The sequence below is a fragment of the Microtus oregoni genome, unplaced genomic scaffold (assembly GCF_018167655.1).
Source record: "Microtus oregoni isolate MIOR12 unplaced genomic scaffold, Mior012 000035F_ref0000213, whole genome shotgun sequence".
NCBI classification, from domain to species: Eukaryota; Metazoa; Chordata; class Mammalia; order Rodentia; family Cricetidae; genus Microtus; species Microtus oregoni.
The window spans coordinates 22,994,774-23,019,983 of record NW_024543094.1 but is presented as its reverse complement, the minus strand read 5'-3'; the positions used below and the strand labels follow the sequence as shown (position 1 = coordinate 23,019,983).

At 42.7% G+C, this 25,210-nt stretch overlaps 1 protein-coding gene across 2 annotated transcripts in view; it reads left to right on the top strand.

Moving 5' to 3' along the window:
• Cubn (cubilin) overlaps nt 1-19,138 on the top strand; it is a 203,737-nt gene extending 184,599 nt beyond the window's left edge. For both annotated transcript variants that reach the window (XM_041630831.1, XM_041630830.1), the window contains exons 60-67: nt 3,016-3,224; nt 7,995-8,157; nt 8,498-8,703; nt 11,764-11,908; nt 12,778-12,959; nt 15,090-15,255; nt 17,139-17,374; nt 18,825-19,138. In XM_041630831.1, coding sequence (XP_041486765.1) covers nt 3,016-3,224; nt 7,995-8,157; nt 8,498-8,703; nt 11,764-11,908; nt 12,778-12,959; nt 15,090-15,255; nt 17,139-17,374; nt 18,825-18,932 — 1,415 coding nt within the window. In that variant the 3' untranslated portion in view covers nt 18,933-19,138. The remainder of the gene's footprint in view (nt 1-3,015; nt 3,225-7,994; nt 8,158-8,497; nt 8,704-11,763; nt 11,909-12,777; nt 12,960-15,089; nt 15,256-17,138; nt 17,375-18,824) is intronic.
• Nucleotides 19,139-25,210: the final 6,072 nt, after the last annotated feature.

Below are 25,210 nucleotides of genomic sequence, written 5' to 3'. Positions count from 1 at the left end.
AGGATTCTGTTTACATTCTCCCAAAGTCAAGCACACTTGTGTTCCCACCTACCTTAGGAGAATCTGAAGCATGGAGAAGCTGCACTATGGTTAAATACTAAAATGGGGCATTTCTACAATTATCATTTCCAGAACACTACAAACTGCTACCCACCCATATAATATCATTTTTTCTTTCAGTTACTTGGCGATTTTGGTCTGGGTTATCTGACCGGTAATATTGTTTAATATTAAGTAATGTTAGCTTTCTGTCTTACTTGTTCTCTGTATTTTATGAATTCTGTGCTTTACAATAGCTTGATAATTCAAACAAGTTCTCTCTGTGTGTATGTATGTATATGTGTATATATGTGTATTGTGTGTATATATTTGTATATGTGTATGTGTATGGATGTGTGTATATGTGTATATATATATATTTATGTGTGTGTGTTTGCTGTTATTACAGTGATACTGTGTAGTTAGTTATTCAGATGTCTGTTGCCTATAACTAAAGCTGGCATCCCCTCTAGTCAATGCTCCCTTAATGTAAGATGCTACTACCAGATCAAATGATCCTACTACTTCCCTGATCAAAAGCCCATCAAGGAGCCATAGATGGCTGAGAGGTTTAGTGATTACCACTTGTCTAGAGAATTCAAGCTCATTTACAACACCCAGAGAGCAGCTCACAGAGCTGATATCTCCAGCTTCAAGAAATCTAACTCTGCATTCCTCCTGTGGCCTTGACAGGCTCTCACAGGCAGATGGTATTCTCTCACACATACAATAAATAAGAATAAAAACTAATCTTACATAAAAAGGCTTCAAGTGGATCCCCACCATCCACAGGACAGAATCAAAGGCTTTTCATGCCCTGGTCTTGAGCCTTGGGATGAACCTTCATCTGCTGCATGGTTTTCAGAACAGAATTGTGCCTTCATACACATACTGTTCATTTAATATTGAATTGTGCCTCCCTACACATATTGTTCATTTAATATTGGATAATGAGCGTCTTTCAGCCCAGAGCAAATGATCTCAGTCCTATTTCGGCAGGTTCTTATTCCGTGCATCCTTAAGGCCTGAGTTGAATACTGCACTGGAGCGTCTCTATCCTCACAGCAGCCGTTGACGACTTCTTACAAAATTAATTTTTTCCTTTCCCTTTTAGGGCATCTACCATTCCTCTCACTGTATCATAATTATCATAATTAGTTATATGTTATTACTTCTAATGGACTTTAATCTGAAGTGTACTTCCTCGAATATTAAGGAATTATTAAATAACCATGCATTTTCCATTTCATTAATAATGTAATTGTTATTCCCTGCTATGCAAGCCAGTGAGTTTAACTGGTCTCCTTATGTAACAGCCCACAACTGAATAAAAGCTGTCCAAGCTTCAGTTTTTTCTGTGTTTTTCAGGCATGTTTCATGAGCTGACCACCAATATCACACAGTGTGACTATGTGCAGGGCTGTGTTCCAGACTCATTTTGACCTGTATACTAGAGTGGCCATTTTAGGGATGGGGTCTTTGGAAACATTTCGACTCCAGGGAACACCTGACTGGGAAAACACTCTCCAGCTTTATCTGGTACAGAAGCTGTGGACAGGGCAGCCTGGCTTGCAAGGCACGCGCCTGTACTGAAAGTCCCTCTTCACAGCCTCTCTACTCTGTGGCTGATGTCGAGGAGGGCTACCATTCTTTCTATGTCTCATCAAGTCCAAAAGCATCTTAAGGCCCCCCGAATGTGGCGGTTAATCTTTTCACTGATGTAGATAAACAGTTGGAATGAGATAAATAGAAGGCCCGCGACAAAGAAAGTTGTGTTTATGTGTAGTGCAAGTGGTAAGACATTAATTAGAACGCTAATTTAATGTTATTTTTATGTGATGACTTTGAGCTTAATTCTTTAGAAACTTTCAGTAAGTTTTTCTTCATTTTATGTTCTCCCTGTGTCATCTCTGATATCCCTGTTAGGCTACGGAATAGGCAGAACCTAAATCCAGAGGATTTTGTTTCTATTCTTTCCCACAGTGGACATACAGGCATCATTAGAGTATTCTGTCTTCTGTAATTTAATTGTGCAGTACTAACTGTTGAATTTCAATGTAGACAATTTTTTTTTCATGGAGTTCTTCTGTTCCTCAGTCTCTGCAGGACTTGGTTTTGGAAGGCAGTTTAATGTAAGCTAGACCACAGTGCAAGCTGCCTCCTCTCGGCCTCTTTCTGTCAGACTATTTAAATGAAAACCTGGTTGGGAGGTAATTTTCTTAAACACGTTGGGCAAATCTTCATAAATTCAATTTTCAGTTTTGGCAGCGTTCACAAAAGTAGAACTTGAAAGTCAGGCAAGTGAACATTTCCACCGGCTTATTATGCAAAATACCCAGTTTGCAGAAAACTGGGTTCTTCAAGGTGGGGAAAAGTCTGAACAAATCGCACAAAGAGTTCCAAAGAGGCACATGCGTGCGCCTCAACATGGTTGCTCACTCTCAGGGATCTGTACATGCCGAAAAGGAGGCGACGCCAGTGGGTGCCGGGGATAAAAGGAGAACCAGTGCTTTAGTTAGGGTTTCTGTTGAGAAACCATTACCATGGCAACTCTTACAAAGGGAAACATTTAATGGGGTGGCTCACACTTTCAGAGATTTAGTTCATTATCATTATGGTGTGACGTGGTGGCGTGTAGGCAGACATGTAGCTGCAGAAGTAGCTGAGTGTCCTACATCTTGGTTTGTAGGCAACAGGAAGTTGTAGGCCTCAAAGTCTGCCTCCACAGTGACACACTTCCTGTAACAAGGCCACACCTCCTAATAGTGCTACTCCCTTTGGGGGCTATTTTCTTTCAAACAACCAAAATAAGCAAGGAGCCAAGAAAATTTGAGAAACACACATACTTGCCTGTCAAGGTCTGGATAATGTTTGCAAATCGAGGCAGAGAATGTAGCCTCCCCTTTTCAAAGCCCTTCCGTGTGGAAGCTGAGGTCATGTTGTCCCTTTGCACGGGATGTGTCTTTGTTTTCACAGGACCACTGCAAGGCTGTGGCGGATACCTGACACAGGACAAGGGCACCTTTGTCTCTCCGGACTTGGACTCAGACGGAAAGTATGACCGGGAGCTAAACTGCATCTGGTCCATAATTGCACCCGAAAACAAGCTCATTGAACTCACCTTCAGTAATTTCTCTCTGGAGACAGGGACAGCAGATGGGAGATGCTACTATGATTACGTGCAGGTAAGACGACTACACTGCAAGTCTGCTCTAAAGCAAGGTGCTCCAGCTGGCCATCTCTCAGACTTCAAAATGGGAGCACTGCTGCTCTCAGTGGCTTCAGTGTATATTACAGATGCCAGTTTCCTGTTCGAGTTCATGCTTGTTATCATGACTCAAACTTTAAGAGACTTCTAGCATTCAAGATTCACCTCTGTCTTGTTCAGTATCTACAGGAAGATTGGACATATGTAGTGAGAGAGTCAAAAGAACTTGGCAAGCCTAGTATAACTGACACCTGAAGTCCAAAAAGAAACACCTCTTATTTGGTCTGTTTCTTCTATGTCTGCAGATGGCATCCAAAGCTTCCTTAGACAGCATGAAGCTAGACAGCCATGTTCCCATTCTGTTCTAGGACTGGTACCCAGAGGTGCAGCAGGAGCACAGAGGATGAAGGGAAGGGAGCAGATGAGGGGGGAAAGCGTGTGACAGGCAGTCACAGCGCATTGAAGTCAAGGGAAAATGCTTGTCCAAGTGGCATGTGGGTGGACAGAGCTGCTAAGTGTCAGGTCACAGGCCAAGAATGGCTGTGATGAAGAAAGTCAATCTGCTGGATGATAACCATTATAATAAGACATCAGAGGGGGGGCACACAATACACTATAATTAATGAATATTTTAAAAAGTGATTCACCCAAAGAGTAGGAATTTAACTCATGTGAGATATTGTAGGTGCTGCAAGGAGGTAAATTGATTTCTGTGAGTGTGATTTGGTGATATGTAAGAACTTGTGACCATATGAATTTCCGAAAGTCATTTTGACAGAAATAGCAGCATCGAAAGGAATTGTTGTTTGCTAGTTTCAAAATGAAATCTTAAGTCATTTATTTATTACAATAAGTTCTCTTTAGGGCTATTCTTCTTTTCCATTTCTGGAGAGCAGTTTCACCCACTGGCAGCTTTCCCAGTAACTGGCAGACGGAAGGAAAGCACTGGGAATGCGAAACTTTGAGATGTCTTCATTAGAGCTAGGTCTCTGAAAAAAAAAAAAAAAACAAAAAAAAAAAACAGTTCATTCCAGTGCAGGCTTTGAAATCATATCCCATCATGGTGAAAAAGCCATGGCAGCAGGAACATGAGGCAGCCAATCACATTAATGTTGCAATAAAATAGCACTCTATGGAAGCTAAGTTGACTCAGCTCAATAGATAGTATGCAAAACAGATTATACCATAAAGATTAAGTACTATTACTATGATAGCCTGGGTCTTGATTGTCTCACCAAAGCCAATGGTTAAGAAGGCATGGCTGCCAACATAGAGACTCATTAGGAATGTAGGTGACTGAGGACACTGCCCTTTGCAACGATACTTGAATGTTGTAATAGGAGCTGTGGGCTACGTTCCTGGCACCCGGCCGCCCACATGGCTAGCTTTATACCCAAAATAATTACACAGAAACTGTATTCTTTAACACTGCTTGACCCATTAGTTCCAGCCTCTTATTGGCTAGCTCTTACATAATTATCTAACCCATTTCTATAATCTGTGTAGCCCATGAGGTGGCTTACCAGGGAAGATCTTAACCTGCGTCTGTCTGGAGTAGGAGAATCATGGCAACTGCCTGACTCGGCTTCTTTCTCCCAGCATCCTGTTCTGTCTACTCCGCCTACCTAATTTTCTGTCCAATCAGGCCAAGCAGTTTTCTTTATTATTTAACCAATGAAAGCAACAGATAAGATACAAGACCCACCTCCATCACTTGAGCCCCAAGCCCTCCTTTTTCTCTGCATCACAGCCGCCTCCAGTATGTCCTTCTGCCACCTTGCTTTATGGCAGCACAGGCCCCAGACAAGAGAGCGCTGTAACTAAGCCCCTGCAGAGATTAGTCATGACTGGACTGAGGGTGAGAGACAAAGTATATCTTTTTTCTCTGGAGTTGGTTATTGTAGGCATTTTGTCACAGTGATACCAGGAAACAAAGGATTCTAGGGAGCAAGGTGTGAGTGGATTATTACTCAAGGCACCATAAACGTGCAGTTCCTGCCCCAGTATTGGGCAGGGTCCCACATAGTGGGGATTTGGTGTTGTCAGAGAACAGAAAAAAAGATAGAGAGAATGTCAGGCTTGATTGCACAGGACTCTAGGAGCCATGCCAAGTGTAACTATGTATCTCCAATCAGCTGGTAAACTCTCATTTAAACAGTAACTGAATGGATGTCCTGCCAGTACAGGGCCACCTTCCACCCAATTGTGGCTTCTCCCTCGTCCTTCCCTTCATATTTACTTGTCTCTATTTAAAACCCACGTCTGCTCTTGTAGAGTGAGACTCGAGCTCCTTGGCATGAAATTAACGTGTTTTTCCTGATTCTCTTATATCCAACACACTTCTTTCTTTTACAGTACATATTTCCCTTATTTTATTTGACGTATTTATTTTCATCTTTATTTGTTCCTTTTTTGGCATTTTCCCATTTGTAAATATATGTATATGGAGAAATACATAGACACATATATGCACATATGCTTATATTTATTTTTGGCCCCTCTCACTGGTCAATGAGCACCTTGAAGGTAGAGAGTGTTTTTATGCCTCTCTCTACACTCGAAACCCAACACAAGCCAGGCATGTGATACAGAAGTGAAAAAGCTTGCAATAATCATGAGGACCACAGTGGGTGTAATGAAACTTCCTTTATCAGAAAAAGTACATTGTCCTAAACTTGTAACTCTTCTCTTCTGTAAATCGAGGGTGTTAGATTGCAGAATCCCTCTTTTTTAACATTCTGCATGAATAGAAGTTATGTTCATATAGGGGAGACAGTGCCATCTAGTGGTCAGTTTATTTAACGTTTAATTTTGAAATCCACTATCTCTATAACAAATAATGCCAGGGAAGCACTGCTCTAAGATCTCGGATCTGATGTTGTTCTGTTACAAGCTCAGATCTGGAGCTACACAAACAGAGAAGTTTGTTATTAAAGTACAATCAAGATTACTGAAATATAAATAAAAAGTAAAGCCTACTTTGTTTTTAAATAAGGTGTTTGAGGAACATCCAGGTCATCACTATTTCCTTCAGTGTCTGTAAAAGGCTGTAAGAGGCATGCGTGGTTCTCGGTGCTGGAAACACTTCTGAGCAGAGCTCCGTACCTTTTTTGGGGAGCTCACATCCTTGCAGAGTGGGAGCCCAGAGAAAGCAGATAAGCAATAAGTAGGTTACAGTTTGGTTACAGAAAAATACAATGGGATGATACTGGAGGAGGAGGGCCACACTGTGTGGGCATGGCCCCTCTGAGGAGGCTCCATGGCTAGAAATCCCTCAAGACTATATCACTGAGGGAGGAGACTGCCGGAGACAGTTGCGGGAGGGATGCGAGAGGAGGGGTAGCATCTTGTTGGTAAAGAGTGAAGACTGCATTCTGTGCAAACGTAGCTTTACAGGAAGAACAAGAGCATAAATCTAGGTCAGCAATACCTGGGCAGCCTGGTAGAGACCTGCGTGGGTGCTCTGTGCAGCCGATTTGTAAGCCATGTTCTGGAGGCACAGGGTGACGTGGTGTTGATGCTGATATATTTAGAAGGTGGAAAGAAGCAGGTATGGTCGTGATGGGAATGGAGAAGAGTTGGGCAGGACTCAGGTTTAGCCTAGAGCTGTTTATTGATTGAGATAGGGGAGACTTGGGGAGAACATATTAGGGAAGGGTGTACTGTGGTGTGAACATCGTTCTAGTTTGTGTGTTAGAAGCAGAAGCCTCAGATTCACATGCTCATGGTATCCGGGGAGCTTTGAGATATAACTGGGTTAGATGAAGTCATGAGAGTGGGGTTCGTAGGATGGGGTGAATGACTCCATAAAAGAGGAAGCTTTTGCAGATCTGGCATGATCCTGCTGTCTCTTCAGATGATGCTTTTAAATCATAAGGTAGGAAGGTCCTCATCAGAGGCAGTCCTGGAATTCTAAAGACTTCTCAACCTCCGGAACTGTTACCAATCAACTTATTTGTTTATAAATGCCCTCGTCTATGGTACTCTGGTGTAATAAGATAAAGCAAACCAAGGCAGGTGCTAGTGGGGGGAGAATCAGAGCATTTCCTAGGTATTGATGAGACATCATTTATGCCTTACACACTGTTAAAGTCTGGGAACCCAGTGGGTGATATAGGGGGCGAGGACCTGAAGGAAACACAGGAAAGGCTTGGCGGATCCAGGGAAGAGTGATCCAGCAAAGGAAGGCAGATGCTACAGGCGTGAAGCAGACTAAGCCTGGGAAGTTCAAGGAGTCAGAGAAGCAGATAGCCAGAAAGGAAACCATGAGATCTGAGGTGGGAGGAAAGCCCATTCCGTTAGGCCTTGACAGCTGTTGTCATTGGCCATGGCCTTTGTCTCAAGACGGTAGGAAGTGGTTAGGCAGGTCCTGGTCTCACTTTGTTTTGGCAGCAACCTCTAGGTGACATCTTGAGAGTAGAGTTAAGAAGAGAAATAAGAGCTTCCTTATTCAGGAAGCCTCAGGAAGGGCCTCTAGGAATAATATGGGCATCAGAGATATTAGTAATGGGCCTGATAAGTTCACAGCCATAGTTCTTTAAGTTCTAGATTACTTTTCCTAAGAGAAAAATGTCTGTTTGGCATCATACTGGATTTTTACTGAAAGTCATTATAGTAGTATCAATCTAAATCAAGGCCGTCTGTAAGAGCACCGATATAAAGATGCTTAGTACTGACCTATGGTAGCTGCAATGAAAAACAACAATTCCTCTATTAATAATGAACTATGAACTGCTTTCTCTTCCAGATAGCAGATGGCAGGAGCATGGCAGCAGATTTAGTTGGAAGATTGTGTGGTGACCAAATACCTGCCCCTTTTATTTCGTCTAGCAACTTCCTTACGGTTCACTTTGTCTCTGACATAGCTCAGGACAGAGAAGGATTTAATGCAACATATACCTTTGTGGACAGTAAGTATTTTGACAAATTGTGAAATGCAAAGAATGCATGCTTATTTCATCTAAACTGATGACAACTTTAGAGGATTATTGAACACGTGTGGGCCACATTCCCTGCTCTCCTTTTCCTTTTCCTTAACAGAGTCTCACTAAGCTGCCTTGAACTTCATCCTCCTGCCTCACGCTTGCAAGGAGCTGGGATTGCAGCCCTGCATCACCAGAACATACACTCAAATCCTTAAAAGAATAATAAAATTACTTCCTGTGGGCTGGACTAGAGCAAGATTTTAAAGCTGTTATGTATAACTAGACATGATTAAATCATCGACCTTTTTCTTTCTCCTCTCTTCAGTGCCTTGTGGGGGGACACATTTTGCAACTGTGACCCCACAAAATGCTTCCTCACCTCACTTGGCGAACATCAGACGCCCACTTTCCACCTGCACTTGGATCATCGAGGCTCCTCCATACCAGAACATCAAGATAACAGTGTGGGAATTAAAGCTGGCCTCACAAGACTGCTCACAGAGCTACTTAGAGCTTCAGGATTCACCACAGGTAAAGACTCCAGCGTGCTGGCCGTCACATCTGCAAACGCTGGAAGTAATGAAGCCATGCCCAAATAAAGTCCCTGTTCCTTCTAAAATTGTATTTTTCTTTCAGCAGGAGACAAAACCCTACTTTCCATCATACTAAGAAACGTAAATGTAGTCCCGTAGGAAAGAGGCTTTGCAAATGTCCCATGTCTAAGAAGCATCCGGCTGTCTTGCTAAAAATGCATATTCCTAGGGCCCCCTTTAAACACCAATTCGTTGGCATAACACACATTAATCAGTATTTGGTGAGCATATCTTGTGTTCTGCCACCAATCCCAGAGCTCTGTGAGGTACATCTGGAGAATCATGTCTATGACCAGCAGGATTGGTGTAGGATGAACTGGAGGGATCCATACAAAATGTAGGCAAACCAGCTAAGAGGCCGTATGACTAGGTGGGGCTACACTTATGGCAATGGGAGAGACTAGAAAAGAGGAAACAGAAGCTGTCTGGTCTCAAGGAGATAAATATCTGAGTCTTAAGTTTACACGGGAAAGATGACAGGGCAGCTGGTGTGTGAAAGACCCAGAGATCTGAGCATGATTATCTCCTCGGCTGTGGGTGAACACGGAGAGTAATGAGGTAGCCAGAGAAAATGTCTACACTCAGGGATCATAAACTGAACCCAAACCCTTGGATGATATCTGTAGTCATGAGCGGTGAGCAGTTAACCTGTTTTTAGAAACTAACAGTTTAGTTTAGAGGGCCACATTCAAATGCCCAAGGCCTGGCAGTGACAGGGCTCTCTCTGCCTGGCACCTTCTGAGGCTCTGAGATGAGTGCCGAGTAGAGCCTAGAGACTGAGGTTATTCTTAGGCTCCTGGGTTGTGGAGATACCAGGTTCGCGGCATTCTACTGACAGTGGCTGTCAGCACAGAACTCCTATTCCCCAGTGGAATAGAGCCAAGTGGAGCAGACCCTTTGGGTTGTCAGAGACCAGCTTTGACGAGTATACCATTTACCAGGGTAGGGCATGGGAATAAGAAAAGTAAGTAAAGAGAATGAAGACATGAATGAAAATAATAAAACAGAAGCATACAATAGTACCGAGAGGGAGTTCCAGTGAATACTGAAATTGCCCATGTTTAATTTCCCATACACTTTTATACCCCAATACAATGGGGAGGGGGAGGCAAAAGACTGCTTTAACATGATACAAAGGTCAACTAAAGCAATGACTTGCTTCAATACTAGAGACATCAAGTCATTAATTCTTGAGAAAAAGCTTTCTGCTGTAGAGCAAGTATCCTGAAGGCAGCCACTCCCTAGGTCAAACTTCCAAATTCAAAAGAAGGAGCAGAAATATTATTGAATTTCCTCACCTTTGGTCAGGGTGGAGAAGATGCACCACTTTGGGCCACCTTAGTGTCCAAAACACCAAGTAACCATTCCCCAGGTCAGGGTACTTAGCCATACTTGTTGTTAACAACTTTGAGCAAGCTAAAACTCTCTGACCCTCAGACAAGGTGGAAATAGGCTCACATTTTGGGGCTTCTACATTAGGTCAAAGTTCTTTCAGTTCCTCCTCTCTTTATGAAGCTGGAACTTGAGGAATCAGGGAAGATTCCTCATCAGGGCTCTATCAATAGCACATAAAGAATGAGGAAACGGAGGCATACAAGAGCAGGTGTACTGGCCTCAGATAATACAAGTGAGGATGTTTAATGCACTATAAAAATACTCAAAGCCTCTAAAGGCTGAGAACATAGGACATAGAAAATTACTATGAGCTAAGACACCACAGAGGGAAAATGCTATAATGAAGAACATATTATGTATTTTCAATAATGAGAAACACATACTTCTTGTCACTGAATAATCTGCTCAAACTGAATGAATAAAGGAGACTACAGTGGACAAATAAAGACAATAGCAACAACAAAGATGATGGCTAGGAAAAAAACTAGCATTACCCCAGAGTAGAAAGAGAGGCTGGTTGGAAGATAGCAAAAGGCTTATTTGGTGGATGTGGGAACACTGGAGAAGGAGGTGTAGCATGGATAGGTGGCTCTGGAGTAGGCAACCATAGAGAATGGAAATGAGTATTACCCATGCAAAGTTCAAAGTGAGGATGCACTATGTACAAAAATATTCAAAGCCTCTAAGTGCTCAGAGCAAGCCTAGGACATAGAAAATTGCTATGAGCTAAGGCATCACAGAGGAGAGATTCTATATTGAAAAACACAGAAGAACCCTCCCCACCACCCTACACCACTTTGACCCAGTGAACCATGGAGAGAGCCTTCATGAGGCTGCTGGAGACATGAGATTCATGTAGGACTACAAAGTTGAAAGTCTTGGGATATAAACACTGGAGGGTTAGCGATGCAGTTAAAGTTTAGAGGTTACAGCCGACAAACTTAGGAGGAGGTCAATGCAGAAGACAGTGGGCTAAGGGTAGGTGCGGGAGTCTGGAGCAGGGATGGAGGGTGCGCTTTTAGAGAGTCCAAGAACTGCATGTATTTCAGTGTGTGTATAATGCGACTCCGGCTGCTGGCTGCTACCTTTGAGGTACCTGCTCACATGTGTAGAAATTACTAGCCCTTTACCCTGTGCATTTGAGAGGGAACAACATCTCCAGAGTGCTGCTGAAGAGAACGGGGACATTATTATAGATACTGAGCACCCAGGATGCCAGGGAAGGGGAAACTCATAGGAATACCTGGCTCTGGCTAATCTAAGTGAACTCTAGACTGTGGGAGAAGCTGTAGTAAGAGCCCCGTGAGGAGCTCACACAACCTGGCTCTGCTCTGACCAAAACACACACTTTAGCTGTGACACAACTCGAGGGGGAATAGCTTTGTTTTCTGTAGAGAAGTGTCTGCTTGTGGTTTTAGCAGAAACTCGACTTCCTCTAGGAAGGCGGGACACTGCTAATGGTGAGTGTTGCAGCACACTTGAGGCACGAGCTCTTTTCCATGACTGGATACTCAAGTCACATGTTAAATACAGTTTATTATCCAGTGTGGCTGCTGTCTCCTGAAAGCGTATCTCAGGCCACGTGGCTTCTATTTCATTTCAGGGTAAGGGGCCAGTGACTCTGTACTGCGGCACGAACTTTACGGCTTTGCCAGTGTTTTATTCTTCAACAAGGACCGCAACTGTCGTTTTCAAATCTGATGTTTTAAACACGAACTCTCAGGTGCATTTCACCTATCAGATTGCAGGTGAGCCTAAAACGTCCTGGTTATGGGGAAAGGCAGCTTCGATGGCAGGGATTGCTGGAACTGACTCCTGTGAACACATCTGGTTTTGCTAACGTAAACACAGACCCATCAGAAGTAAGATTCAACTGAGACTCGGACCTAATTTAGTCAGTTGAAAACTAAGTTTTTCAAGGTATCTCCCATAGCACGCTCTTTGCTTATATGAAGGTCACAATTCAGTGATTCTTGGTGTGGCCACAATGATGGGAATCATATCTTATGAAATGATTGTGTAAATACCATGATTAATGAAGAAGTTACTTGAGTTTGGTGACTGAGAAGTGTTTGCAGAGAATATTTCCTGAAAGGACTGTTTTGAACGTGATTAAAACTAAAGCAGCATTTGATTCAAAGGCACAGTTACTTCTGGTTTTTAATTTTACCAAACCCCCCAAAAAAAATGGTAAAAAAAAAAAAAAAAAAAGAAAATGTGAGTTGTAGCAGAACTAACAATCCACCAAAGGAAATTCTTATGCAGATAGTGTCTGGGACTATAAAAGCCTTTGGGTTTAAAAAATATCTAAATGTCAGCCACTGACTCTCCTGCCATGTGAGTAAGAGTTCAAAAAATGCTGGAGTGTTTCTCAAAAGGGGCTTGTGTTTCACACTTCACACGGGGGCATCCACATTAGCCAGGCCTGGTACTGCAGCTGTGGGCATGCATTCTCAGCATCTCTAGGTCTCAGTTTGCTCAAACATCATCCAAGCGGATAGAGCAGCTTCTGAGCTTTGCTCAGATTCAGTAGACTCTAAACACTGAATTGTCAACCTAAAAGAACACTAAATATGTAGGTGTGCACATTAATTATGAATATTGGTTTTTATCGCAGATTGCAACAGAGAATACAACCAAGCATTTGGCAATCTGAAGAGTCCTGGATGGCCTCAAGACTATGATAATAACTTGGACTGCACCATTATTCTCAGAGCCCCACAGAACAATACCATTTCCCTCTTTTTCTACTGGTTTGAGCTGGAATTTTCAAATCAATGCCGGCATGATTTCTTGGAGGTAATATATATTTGAATGTAATTTAAACGAATGATGTAAAAAGATGATGATAACTAAGAATTCTTCTATAGTGATGTTAATCCAATATGTCTCCTTCATTTTTTTTTTTTTTTGGATTTTTTGAGACAGGGTTTCTCTGTAGCTTTTGGTTCCTGTCCTGGAACTAGCTCTTGTAGACCTGGCTGGCCTCGAACTCACAGAGATCCGCCTGCCTCCGCCTCCCGAGTGCTGGGATTAAAGGCGTGCGCCACCACCGCCCGGCTCTCCTTCATTTTTTTTTATGTTAATCATTATTTCTTCATTCTATAAATGTGTACTGAGAATATTCTAGTTTTAGTACCGGAAGTACAGTACATATTACAGCATCACAGTCAGTTGAAACACAGTCAGGAAGGAACAGAGAAGAGTTTCTCAAGGAAGTTACACGAATTCCAGATGCCAAGGACAAGGTGTCTATAGCACCGACTAAGTGCAAAGGCTTTTGCACACTGGTTCCCTATCACGTGGTTGCTACACCTGTGTTCTGCCAACGCTAAATCTAAAACTTCCCAATTGACCTTGTGGCTATACAGGAAAGGCTCTGAAAGATGTCCACAGCCTCCGCACCTGATTCAGAGATTTATTGATTTCTTTTGTTACTGCCTCTTTGTTCGGTTCCTTAGAAGCTTACTCACATTTTAACTGTGCACACAGTTGGGGTACTGCACACTATTGCAAATACATACGCATATTAATCAAATCAGCATAGTTAAAATGTCTGTGTTTGATTCGTTTTTATTCCAAATAAGCTCTCCAGAGCTGTCTGCTCTTCGTGGGATAAACAATTTTCAGGCTCATGCTGCCCCGTTTCTTCTGATGTTTCTTTTCCATTGGCTTCTTTTCTTCTGCTGCTTCTTAATGCTAACAGATTTCTGCCTTTTTTAGTCACCAGTCCATCCTCGACTGTCTTGTTTCTGTACCATCCTGCCTCACCCATCCCATGTGTGGTCCTCAACCTGGGGGAGAATGATGTCCCAGGAGATGGTCTTTGCACATGTATTCAGCTCCTACAAGCTTCCTGATGCCTTATTATATTGAAAAGCTCCCCATATAAAGTTAAACTAAATCTGTGGTTAATCAGTGTTTTTAACAAATAGTGAATTCCCAGGGAACGCTCATGTCTTCCTCCTGGGTTACTTCCTATGGCAGGAGATGAGAGGAGGGAAGAAATGAAGACAGAGAAGCAATGTTGTTTGTGCTCTTCAGGGAGTTAGACTTGGACTGACATGCTTACCCGTCCTCAAAAGCAAATGCTTCTATAAGTACTAAACAGAAACAAGAAGAGCATGCTACAGAAAAGGGGTGGACTTCCCTGCTAATTCTAAGTCATTCCTAACTCGAGTTGCCTCTTATTGGTCCAACTTAGCCTTTGTCATTTGTCCTCTGGATGCTAGGAAGTAAAGTCTTGGGTTTTTTTAGTTTTTAGTTTTGTTTTGTTTTTGCATTGGAGGGTGAGGACTATGAAACCCAGACATCCTCCTCCACTCCAGAGAATGGATGGGAAGCTTCCTGTTGCATCAGCAGAGACAGGAAGCAACAGCACGGCCTGTTAAACGTATCTGAGTTTAGTGCTGCAGAGGAGACTGTGTGCAGGAAGTCCTAGTGTTCCATTCAAGTTAACTATGGTGGGAACCAAAGCCTTTTATGAGGGCTATAATGTATTGCTAGCAGAGGCTAGCAGAGAGGGCCCTGTTCCAGACCCTACTGTGAACGAATGTGCCTCCAACTCCCTCTCTAATTTCCCAGATATGCCTCTGCTCTGAGTTAGAAACACGCACATCTTAAGCTCTACGCTGTATGTCTCCCCTCCTCAGCGGTGATTTATAAGAGGATCCAAGGGAAGGAAACTTAAAGGCAAGAGTATGAAGGCGGCAGATCGAGCCTTCCATCAATCTTGAATATGGCAGTTATCCCATGGACTTGAAGATAACCAACCAGTCTGTCCCAGCCAGAGCCCTGTTTCCATTTTGTTCCATTCTTAAGAACTGTCTTAAAAAACAAACCAACACTTACTGCACTTGTCTCATCATGGTAGTGATGAGTTGAAGCAGGAATAATATGGATGAGCTGACTAATGACTGCTTTTAACAGGTAAGAAGCGGCAGCAACAGCAGTTCACCGCTGCTTGACAAGTACTGTGGCCTGATACAGCCAAACCCCATCTTCTCTCAGAGCAACGAGCTGTATCTGCGGTTTAAGACGGATGACTCAGTCACAGCCGCTGGATACAAAATTGTCTGGACCTCCTCTCCGTCCGGTAAGCTAGCCACTGTGAGGGAAGCCTCTACAGGAGATAGGATGGCAGATTAAAAGGCCTTTATCGCAGTAGATTGCACCCGATGATTTTCTGTGAAATGTTCCGATTTTTAAACAGTGAAGAACTGATTTTTCAAAATCCTAAAATTATTAATCATTCCAATGAGATAAAAGACCGCATTCTACTTGCAAAAGGCCCGAGAATTGTAAACACTGTAAACTTTCCGCATAAACTTTATCTTGTTCTTCTGGTTTGATCACCAATGACTTCTCTGAGAATTCAGTGAATGAAATTACAAGAAGGTCAAGTCAGGAACACACCCGTGTGGGACGAGCAGCCAGCAGCTGTACACAGTGAGCAGCCCGCTGTGTGCACACAGACACTCCTGATGGTGTGCACAGCTGAGCAGCTGTGCCCGTCCTGGCTCCTGTCATTTGGTGAAACTCCTGTGTCATGATTGCTTCTTCAGGGTGACAACTGTCTTCCTGGATGTTTGGTTGTCTATTTATCAACTGGCAGGAAATATAAGTCCCGTGGACACATTTAGTTGAGCAAGGAGAAATGCCTTTATGAACGGCCTATAATAGCCCCAAACCTACAAAATAGAAGCCATAAAAGGAATCTTTTAAGTGTACTCAGGGGAAGTGAGGGTCCCGTCCAATAACCACACATAGCAAAGTCTCCACACACCCAAAGGTGCCCAGTAATTAACTGTCCTGACTGGAGGTAAAGGAGGAAGAAACGAATGTACTGGCATTAGCAGCCTGTAATCGTACATTTGGAAGGCTGAGGCAATGCAGTCATAATTCTTTTTTTTTTAAAGATTTATTTATTTATTTATTAAGTACACAGTGGTTTGCCTGCATGCATGCCTGCAGGCCAGAAGAGGACACCAGATTTCATTTCAGGTGGTGTGAACCACCATGTGGTTGCTGGGAATTGAACCTTTGGAAGAGCAGTCAGTGCTCTTAATCACTGAGCCATCTCTCCAACCCAGCAGTCATAATTCTTGAGGCCAGCCTGACATACATAGTAAGAACTGATCTTGAAAAACTTAAAATTAAAAAAAGGGGGGAAGTAAACAATACAATAAATAAGCAGTAAGCAAAGTGTGAATTGAAGATCAAGTTGCCCAAGTCCCAGTTACTAGGCTCTTTCTTCTGGATCTCCTCAGCTTTCGTGTAGAAATGAGCAAATCAAACCCAGTGACACCAAACCCAAAGAGATTTGATGTGAAGCCTGCCCTTCACAATTACAGTTCACGCTCCAGGAAACCTTTGCTAACTATTACCTTCGCACAGAAAGGTTGTTACTTGGGGAGAAATTTTGACCCTGGGACTAATAGGCACCCCGTGGCTATGATACTCAGGAGTCCCACAGAAAGGAGACCCTGGTAAAGGTATCACATCAGATTTAGAAGCTGATTAGATCTTAGAACTGTCAGTGTGGGTCTGATAAAGTCTGTTTTATCATAGCATCTAGGCTGTAATATCAGTCTGGGTGCCACAGAACTTGATTTGATCTTGGCTTCCCAGCCACGGTTACCTACTTTGCTTGTGGAAGCTGCTGCGCCCTGAAAACATGCAGACAGAGACTTTCCTCTCCGGGAAGCTATTGTGTTGTTCTCCAGTTTGTTCTCAGCCTGAGGTTAGCAAAGACCCATCCTGGGAGAAGTCACCTCCGGTCACAGACCATTGAGAAAGGAATGGCTGGTGGGAATGGGCCTGGAGAGGATGTCCAACCACGAAGAGGGGTTCTGCCTTGGCTGGCTGCTTTTGCAGATTCCCTGCCTCCTTAAGAAGATAAAAAGCTCTCCCTTCCATGACCTGCATATGTGGAAAAGCACTTTTCTAAATGGAACCTTCTCCATTCCTTCCTTGTAGGCTGTGGAGGAACTCTTCTTGATGACAGTGGTCTATTAACCAGTCCTGGCTATCCTAACAACTACCCAAACAAAACTCACTGTGAATGGACCATCATTGCTCCTTCTGGAAGACCTCTCTCTGTCAGCTTTTCAGTTTTCATTATCAACCCTCCAAGAGACTGTGCCGACAACTACCTCACTCTCTATAATGGGCCAGACGCCAGCTCACCACCCTTTGGAACATACTGTGGAACGGTGAGTAAAACAAACGTTATTAGATTTTCACATGTGATTTTTAAACATTGACAATCACAGTATAGGCACACGCAAAAACCAAAGTTACAGGTCAGTGGTTTCTATTTTGGGAGCATGAGTGCTATCTGGTGGCAGATATGTTATATTACACGCACCGCTGAAACCTAGAGAATTATTCTGTTTCTAATTATTCTCTTTATTCACACGGGCCTTTGAAACAAATTGGACAAGCATCATATCACCGGAAATCTAGATTCAAAATACATAAATTATTTAAAAGTTTTCTGTACAATTTTATTTTTAGAAATATCAGTAAGTATATCAAAAATTTTAAAAGCTTGAAAACGCTATATTACTAGAACCTTTCTTTGAATATATACACATATCAGCACATTTTATATCGTCTAATCATCTACCAATATGTCATTAATATCTTACTACACTGATGTAGATACAATTTTGGTGTCTCATTTTCTATGTACCTGGGGCAGTCCAGCTTACTTAACAAGGGCTCTCTGCTGAGAAAGTCAGTTCTCAACTTTTCACTACTACAGCTGACACTCCAGGAAACATTTGGCTAACTACATCTTCACACAGAAAGTTGGTTACTTGGGGAGAATTTTGATTTTGGGACAAGTAGGCACCATGTCACTATTATACCCAGTATAAAATAAAAGAGATATCTTTATTTTATGTTTGTATGGCTCCTGTGTGTCTATTTCAGTGCCTTCTAAGCGTTCAGCTTCATTTGGTCCCATAGCGCACAGCCTGTGCCACGGGAAGAACAGTAGTTACTTCGGACTTGGTAGCTGAAGGAAAACTGGGGCATTAGGAGGCAAATGCCTGCCACATAGACCAGTGTCACATTAAATCTAGGCATATGACTGGATATGCCAGTGCTTTCAAAATATACTCCCTCCCACGTATAATTATTTCTGTTCCTTTATTTTGTTAAATGAAAGGTATCACCAATTTATTTAACATTTCACGATGTTAACCTGAAATATAAAGCATAAGGAGAAAGAAGAAGAGTAAAACACAAGCATAAAGCGGCAGGTTCCATCGCTCCTGCAGCAACTAGCAGGTTACCTACGCTCCTGCAGCAGCCAGCTTCTGTGCGAGGGTCTGTCGGCATATGCTTTATGTTTATGTAAAGACGCGCACCATTGTCCGCACTCAGTTCAGACATCTGGAAAACAAAAGACCAATGGGAGTTTAGCATTATCTCCCTACCCATCACTTCTCAGCATCCTGTTCCTGGGAACATCCTTTTGTATTAATTAATGCATTAATTATTGACAGGTTACTTCTAGAAATAGATGTTGGTTCACTGTTAGAATGTACAGACTATAAACTCCATAAGGTTTCTATGGGTAATACTTTAAGTAGGCTGACATTTCTAAAATGTGTTTAATTTAAAAACTAACCATTTCCCTCCCCTCAATTTTAGGACCCTACTACAGTCCCCTTCAGAGCGTCATCAAATCAAGTCTTCGTAAGATTTCATGCGAAGTATACAACACGGCTGTCAAGGTTTGAGATATTGTGGGACAGCTGAATCAGGAGAGCTGTGTGTAATCCCAGGACTCTGGCTCCGCCACAGCATGGTTGGCTACCACCCTGTCCAGAACTCTTCCTTCCTCATTTTCATCCCCACCTGAGCCATCAAACATGAACTGAACTTCCATGGCCTTTACCAGAGACAGTGTGGAACCAGTTTTGTACATTTAATGTTCTGAATACAGAGCAGCACTTGGTTCAACTCAGCTGTATGCAGCATTCTTACTGGATGCACCATTTAGCTGAAATCTTGTCAGTTGTTTAACTCAGCTGTATGCAGCGTTCTTACTGGACGCACCATTTAGCTGACATCTTGTAAGTTGTTTAAAAGGTGACAGTTACCCTGGGACAGATTGTTGTACGTTTTAAAAAAACAGTGATACAAATATATGCATTGTTTTTGCTACAAAAGTCAAAGTCAAGGTAGTAAACATTACTGAAAATGATGTACAGTTCTGTTGTCTTCATTTGTAACCCGTTGCAACTTGGGTTTTCATGGTGACTTGTGGTTGAAGAATTTTCTGTGACCTCGAAAACTGTTCTGCACCATGAGCTCTCCAGTTTCCTTTCTTAGCCATGCTGGGGCTCCCCTCTGGTCATCCCCAGGACTCTGTGCTGTCCTGGCTGTTGAATCTCTGTATACCTTCCACTCACTATTATTCAAGGCTCTAGAATTTCCCAATTAACTTTTCTTAGGTCTCATCTCTCAGGCATGTGTCACAGTCATGCCTCTGCACACCAAGGATGCTTCTTTCTACTACACTTGTCTGTTGTAAGAAAGGGTTTGTTTTGCTCACTGTTTTAGAGGGTTTCTTTTCATCATTCTGGAATGGGCAGTAGGAACATGTACAAAAGCACCAACTTTGCAGAAAACCAGGAAACAAAGTGCCTATAAGATTCAGCCCTAGTTCTCCAGTTCCTACAGTCCAAGGTTTTACAGCCTCCCTAAACAGCACCACCAGCTGAGGACCAAAGGTTCTGCAGTCTCCCCATACATCGCAACTAGCTGGGGACCAAATGTTTAACAGTCTCCCCAGACAGCATCACCAGCTGGGAATCAAAGGTTTAACAGTCTCCCCAGACAGCATCACCAGCTGGGAATCAAAGGTTTAGCAGTCTTCTCAGACAGCACCACCAGCTGGGGACCAAAGGTTCTGCAGTCTCCTCAGACAGTGCCTCCAGCTGGGGACCAAAAGTTCTGCAATCTCCCCAGACAGTGCCACCAGCTGGGGACCAAAGGTTCTCAGTCTCCCCAGACAGTGCCACTAGCTCGGGATCTACAAACTGTTCAAACCCACAAGCCTATGGGGGCCTGTTTGACTTAAACCACAGTACATTAAACTTTCAGGGGAAAAAAATCAGCCCTTACCTTTATCACATAGCTGTTTAACTTTGCATATACTCTCTTCTCACCACTGGAGCCCTACCACTCTCCATGTTATACTGTATAGGTTATACTTGCTACAGCAGAAACATCTGCCATATTTCCAGCCTCACAGTTACACCTTCAACTCAACGCAGGTCATCAGTTCTTATTATATGTGTGTTTTATTGGACAACTTCACATTTCCTTTCATGCCTTGTTTCAAGGTACTGTCATAACACAGATAAATCAATGAATATTTGGTTGTAAAAGTGTGTTGTTTCTGTCTGTTTAAAAAAATGTTAGTAAGGGGCTGGAGAGATAGCTCAGTGGTTAAGAGCACCACCTGCTCTTCCAAAGGTCCTGAGTTCAATTCTCAGCAACCACATGGTAGCTCACAACCATCTGTAATGAGATCTGGTGCCCTCTTCTGGCCTGCAGGCAGAGTACTGAGAATACTGTATACATAATAAATAAATAAATAAATCTTTTAAAAAATTGTTAGTAAAAGCAAATTCTCAAAACAATAATGTTCTAAGCAGGACCATGTTCTGAAGCACAGTCTATATGTTTCTATCCAAGTTAAACCAAGAATATAGAGCATTTACTGTAGACAATTCTATTTATTATCAATATAAAAATGCACAGATCTACAAAACAAAACTTGCATATGCCAGCTTGTCTCTGAGTAGTGGGCAACAACATTTCTAAACCACAGGTGTGCTGAAGTTGTGTATGTTGTCTGAGAGTGTGTGGCTCCTGTAAACACCATCACCTAGGGTGCCCTAGCTTTGCAGTACACTCTACAGGTTCGTCAAGAATGAGAACAGTCCACAGCATGCTGTCGTCCCCTACTTTTCCAGATGGGTAACTAAGGGAGGAACTTACTACCTTCCTTTCTACATGAAAACTCAGTGCTTTCTGGAATTTTCCATGTCCTCCAGCAAAGCAGATGACTTCACAGGAAGAAACTTACTACAGGTTAACTCTGCAAAGTGAAGTCTTTAATACCAGCACTGAATGAGAGAGTGCCGCTTCACCTAACTTTAATACATAAATACAGGAGAAATTAGTTCTGTATAGAACATACAGGTGCCTCAATGAAATATTATCAGCTTAAACAGCCCTGTTCCCATTAGCTATGTATATAGCTCCAGTTTATGGATAGTGTTGTATTGGAAATATGGTAAAGCAATGAATACCATCATTAAATCCAAAGGGCCTTGTAGGGGAAAAACGCTTGTTTGTTCCCGGCTATTCAGCCCCAAAATAACCACACAGAAACTGTATTAGTTAAATCACTGCTTGGCCTATTAGCTCTAGCTTCTTATTGGCTAGCCCATACATCTTAATTTAAACCACTTCTATTAATCTGTGTATTGCCACGTGGCTGTGGCTTATCAGCAAGATTCCATCTGGCATCTGTCTCTGACTGGGCTACATGGCTTCTCTCTGACTCTGCCTACTCTCTCTCTATATCTTTTCCAGCCTGGCTATATTCTGTTAAGCCATTGGCCTGAAGCAGCTTTTTTATTTATTAACCAATAGAAGCAACCCATATATAGAAGGACCTCCCACACCAGGGTCTTGATAAGATGGAACAAGGGAATAACTGCAAGAAGACCAGAATTCAAAACTAATTCATGTACATCATATAGATCTCATGTCATTTATGCCTGAAATCTCTCACATTCTGCACCTTTGCAAGGCATTTAGGAAGAAAGAGCAAGAGTATGCATTCACTCCTACAAAGAGAGCAAAGTACAGCCAGGGTCTTCATCATGGAGATGAACCCCTTGGAAGCCCAGAGTTCATTTTCTTTTTGCTGTACACAGCTTATGCCTGCAGAGTGACTATTGACTAACCATCCAAAACAAAACAAAACCCCCGGGCCTGGATTGCTACCTTGGGAATATTGAGGAGCTTTGCCTCCTTTTTAAAATCAACGTTTCAACTTTATAATTACTTGAAAATACTGAATATGCTTTCTTTTATTCTACAGTTCCACTTCCTGGACATATTAGCATGTATCTTAGAGAAGCGAGGGTCCCTCTGAGTAGAAATCACTATTACAGATATCATGGTTCTGTTGACGTCAGTGAGCTAAAGCTGGCACTCTCTGGGCGAGAGCTATCTCATACCAGTTCTACTTATATTTCATTCATTTATAAATGTTTATTGAATGGCTATCCTGTGACTTGCACTAAACACACTGAGGAGAAAATGAAGACAGTCATAGATTCCTATCACAATGCGACCTTCCCAGGTCTATCTTTCCTCAGTTCTTGTGTGAACTCTTCCCTCCTCAGCCCTCCTCTCTTTTCCCCCTCCTCTTCCCTTCCTCATCCTTTTGGGATTAGATTTTCTGGTAAAATTTCTTAAAATCACCAACTCCCCAGGGATGACATGGAGACCTATTATTAATTATGAAAATTGGCCTTTAGCTTAGGCCTTTTCCCATATAGCTCTCATAACTCAAATCACCCTGTTTCTAGTAATCTATGTTCTGCCATGTGGCTTTTTACCCCTCTCCCATTCTATGCATCCAACTTGTTCTGCCTCTCACTGATGTCTCTCACAAGCCTATATTTATCTCCATTTCCCCTCTCTCCCCAGAAGTCCCACCTATTCTCTCCTGTTATATCCTGTCTAGCTACTGGCCATTCAGAAGGCACCTTTCACACCATGTGACCAAGTACCCTGCACATCCCTTTTCCTCTCTTTTTTTCCCCTCATCTTTTCTGCTTTCCCCTCACACCTCTCTTTTCCTTTTCCCTTTTCACATTATTTTTCAACAGTCTTTAAATGTAGCTAAGGTTGGTCTCAACTTGCCCTGTAGCATCAAACTAAAATCTTCCTGTCCTCACTTCCCAAGGATTGGGTTACAGGTATGTACTTCCATGCTCAGCCTCATTTTTCTTATCTGGTGAGACTGACTTGAAGTCAACTCCTCAGAGCAGTGGCAAGAGACTTTCCCCACCCCCTTCTCATTCCCAGAGTGCTTCATTCTAAAGGTTTATTGCCTCCAATGAAAACCCAGGCATCAAATAGTTAGTTGATATTTCCGCTGGCATTTTAGTGCTTTGGGGATGCGCGCACGCACACACACGTTCCTTCCAGGTCCTAAATAGGAGCTCATAGAGTCAAAATGTAAAGTGCATGGCCATGAGATAAGTGTCAGGGAGCCTTATTTGGACTTAGCAGGAAGTTGTATTTGCATAACTCTAAAGGAACCTGAAGGAAATACAAATATAATTCAAAAAATAAAATGCAGAGAAAAGAAAGTGTCTGCTTTCACAGAACTGAGAAAATCCTAAGTTCATAGCAAACCACTGACTTCAGGGACAAATGGAAACTTACAGCATCCTATCCGAGATGGGGCAGGTCAGAAAACAAGATCTCAGCTCCAGCACCACTTCCTTTTCTTGCTTCCTCGTGGTCCAGCAATAAGCACCTTAATACAGGATTGGAAGCAGCTTTCTAATTCAATCCTCTGGGCACTGGAGTCCACCCTATTCTTGCATTGTCTGGGGCCAGGGGTGATACTGGAGGAAACCAGTCTTCCACTGCCCTCTGATTGCCCTCCCCCATTAACTAACTTGAGCTTGCTTTTAATAGTCAAGACAAAGTGCACCGTCTCTTACCACAGTGTCTACGTCTGTTTTTTAGGATCTGGCTGGAATACCTTTCTCAGAGGCCCGTAGACTCTCATAGGGTCCTATCCTGATGGATTTTTTTTTTTTTTTTTTTTTTTTGTCAACCTGATATAAGCTAGTGTTATCAGGGAAGAAGAACCTCAACTGAGAAAATTCTGCCAGCAGACTCCCTGTAGGGAAATCTGTTCCTTGATTGGTTGATGTAGGGGGTCTAGCTCACTGTGAGTGGTGCACCTCTGGGCAGGTGGGCCTGGATGCAGTTAAGAAAGCAGACTGAGCTAGCCATAGGGAGATGCAAGCCAGTAAGCAGCATCCCTCCATGGCCTCTGCTTCAGTTCCTGCCTTGACGTCCTTCTTCGCTGAAGTGTGACCTGAGAATTGCAAGATGAAATAAACCCTCTCCTCCCAAAGCTGCTTATGGTCATGGTGATCATCGCAGCAAAAGAAACGCTGAAAGAGAGGCTCAGTGGAACCCGTTGAGACGTGAGGCATTCTTGGGACAAAAGCTCCAATGGAAATATAGGCCATGACTGTCTGAGATCAGAAAATGCCACAGATGTAGGTTTTACTACTCACAATTTCCTATTTCATTTAAACTCCAGTGAACAAGAAGAATTTCTTCAGAAGTCTTTCTCATAGTTACAGGGATAGAATCTTTTTTTTTTTAATTAAAAATTTCCACCTCCTCTCATTTCCCTTCCCCTCCCCCTACTCCCTGTCTCCCTCCCTCTCCAGTCCAAAGAGCAGTCAGGGTTCCCTGCCCTGTGGGAAGTCCAAGGTCCACCCCCCTCCATCCAGGTCTAAGGGAGAGAATCTTAGTGCAGCTGTGTGACATACTACACCGGAACAGTAGAAACCATCACTCCCGCTTCACAGATGAGAAAAGCGAGCTATAGAAAACCAGTACAGACTCACAGTGACAGAGTTGAGATTCCAACCCCAGTAACCATGGGAAAAAGAGGCTCAAATCTAGCCCAAAGAATATGACAATTGATCTACAGCCATAGACCCATTGGAAAGTTTTTGCGGATTTATTTATTTATTTATTTATTTATGTGTGTGTATGCGTGCGTGCACATGTGTGTATGCTGGTAACTTTGGAGACCAGAAGATCTGATCCCCTATAACTAGAGTTACAGGCTGCAGTGAGCTGCCCAACATTGGTGCTGGTACCTGAATTTTAGTCCTCTGCAAAAGCAGCAAGGGTTCTTAACCACGGAACCATTTCTCTTACTCCACCATAGGAAAATCTGATGG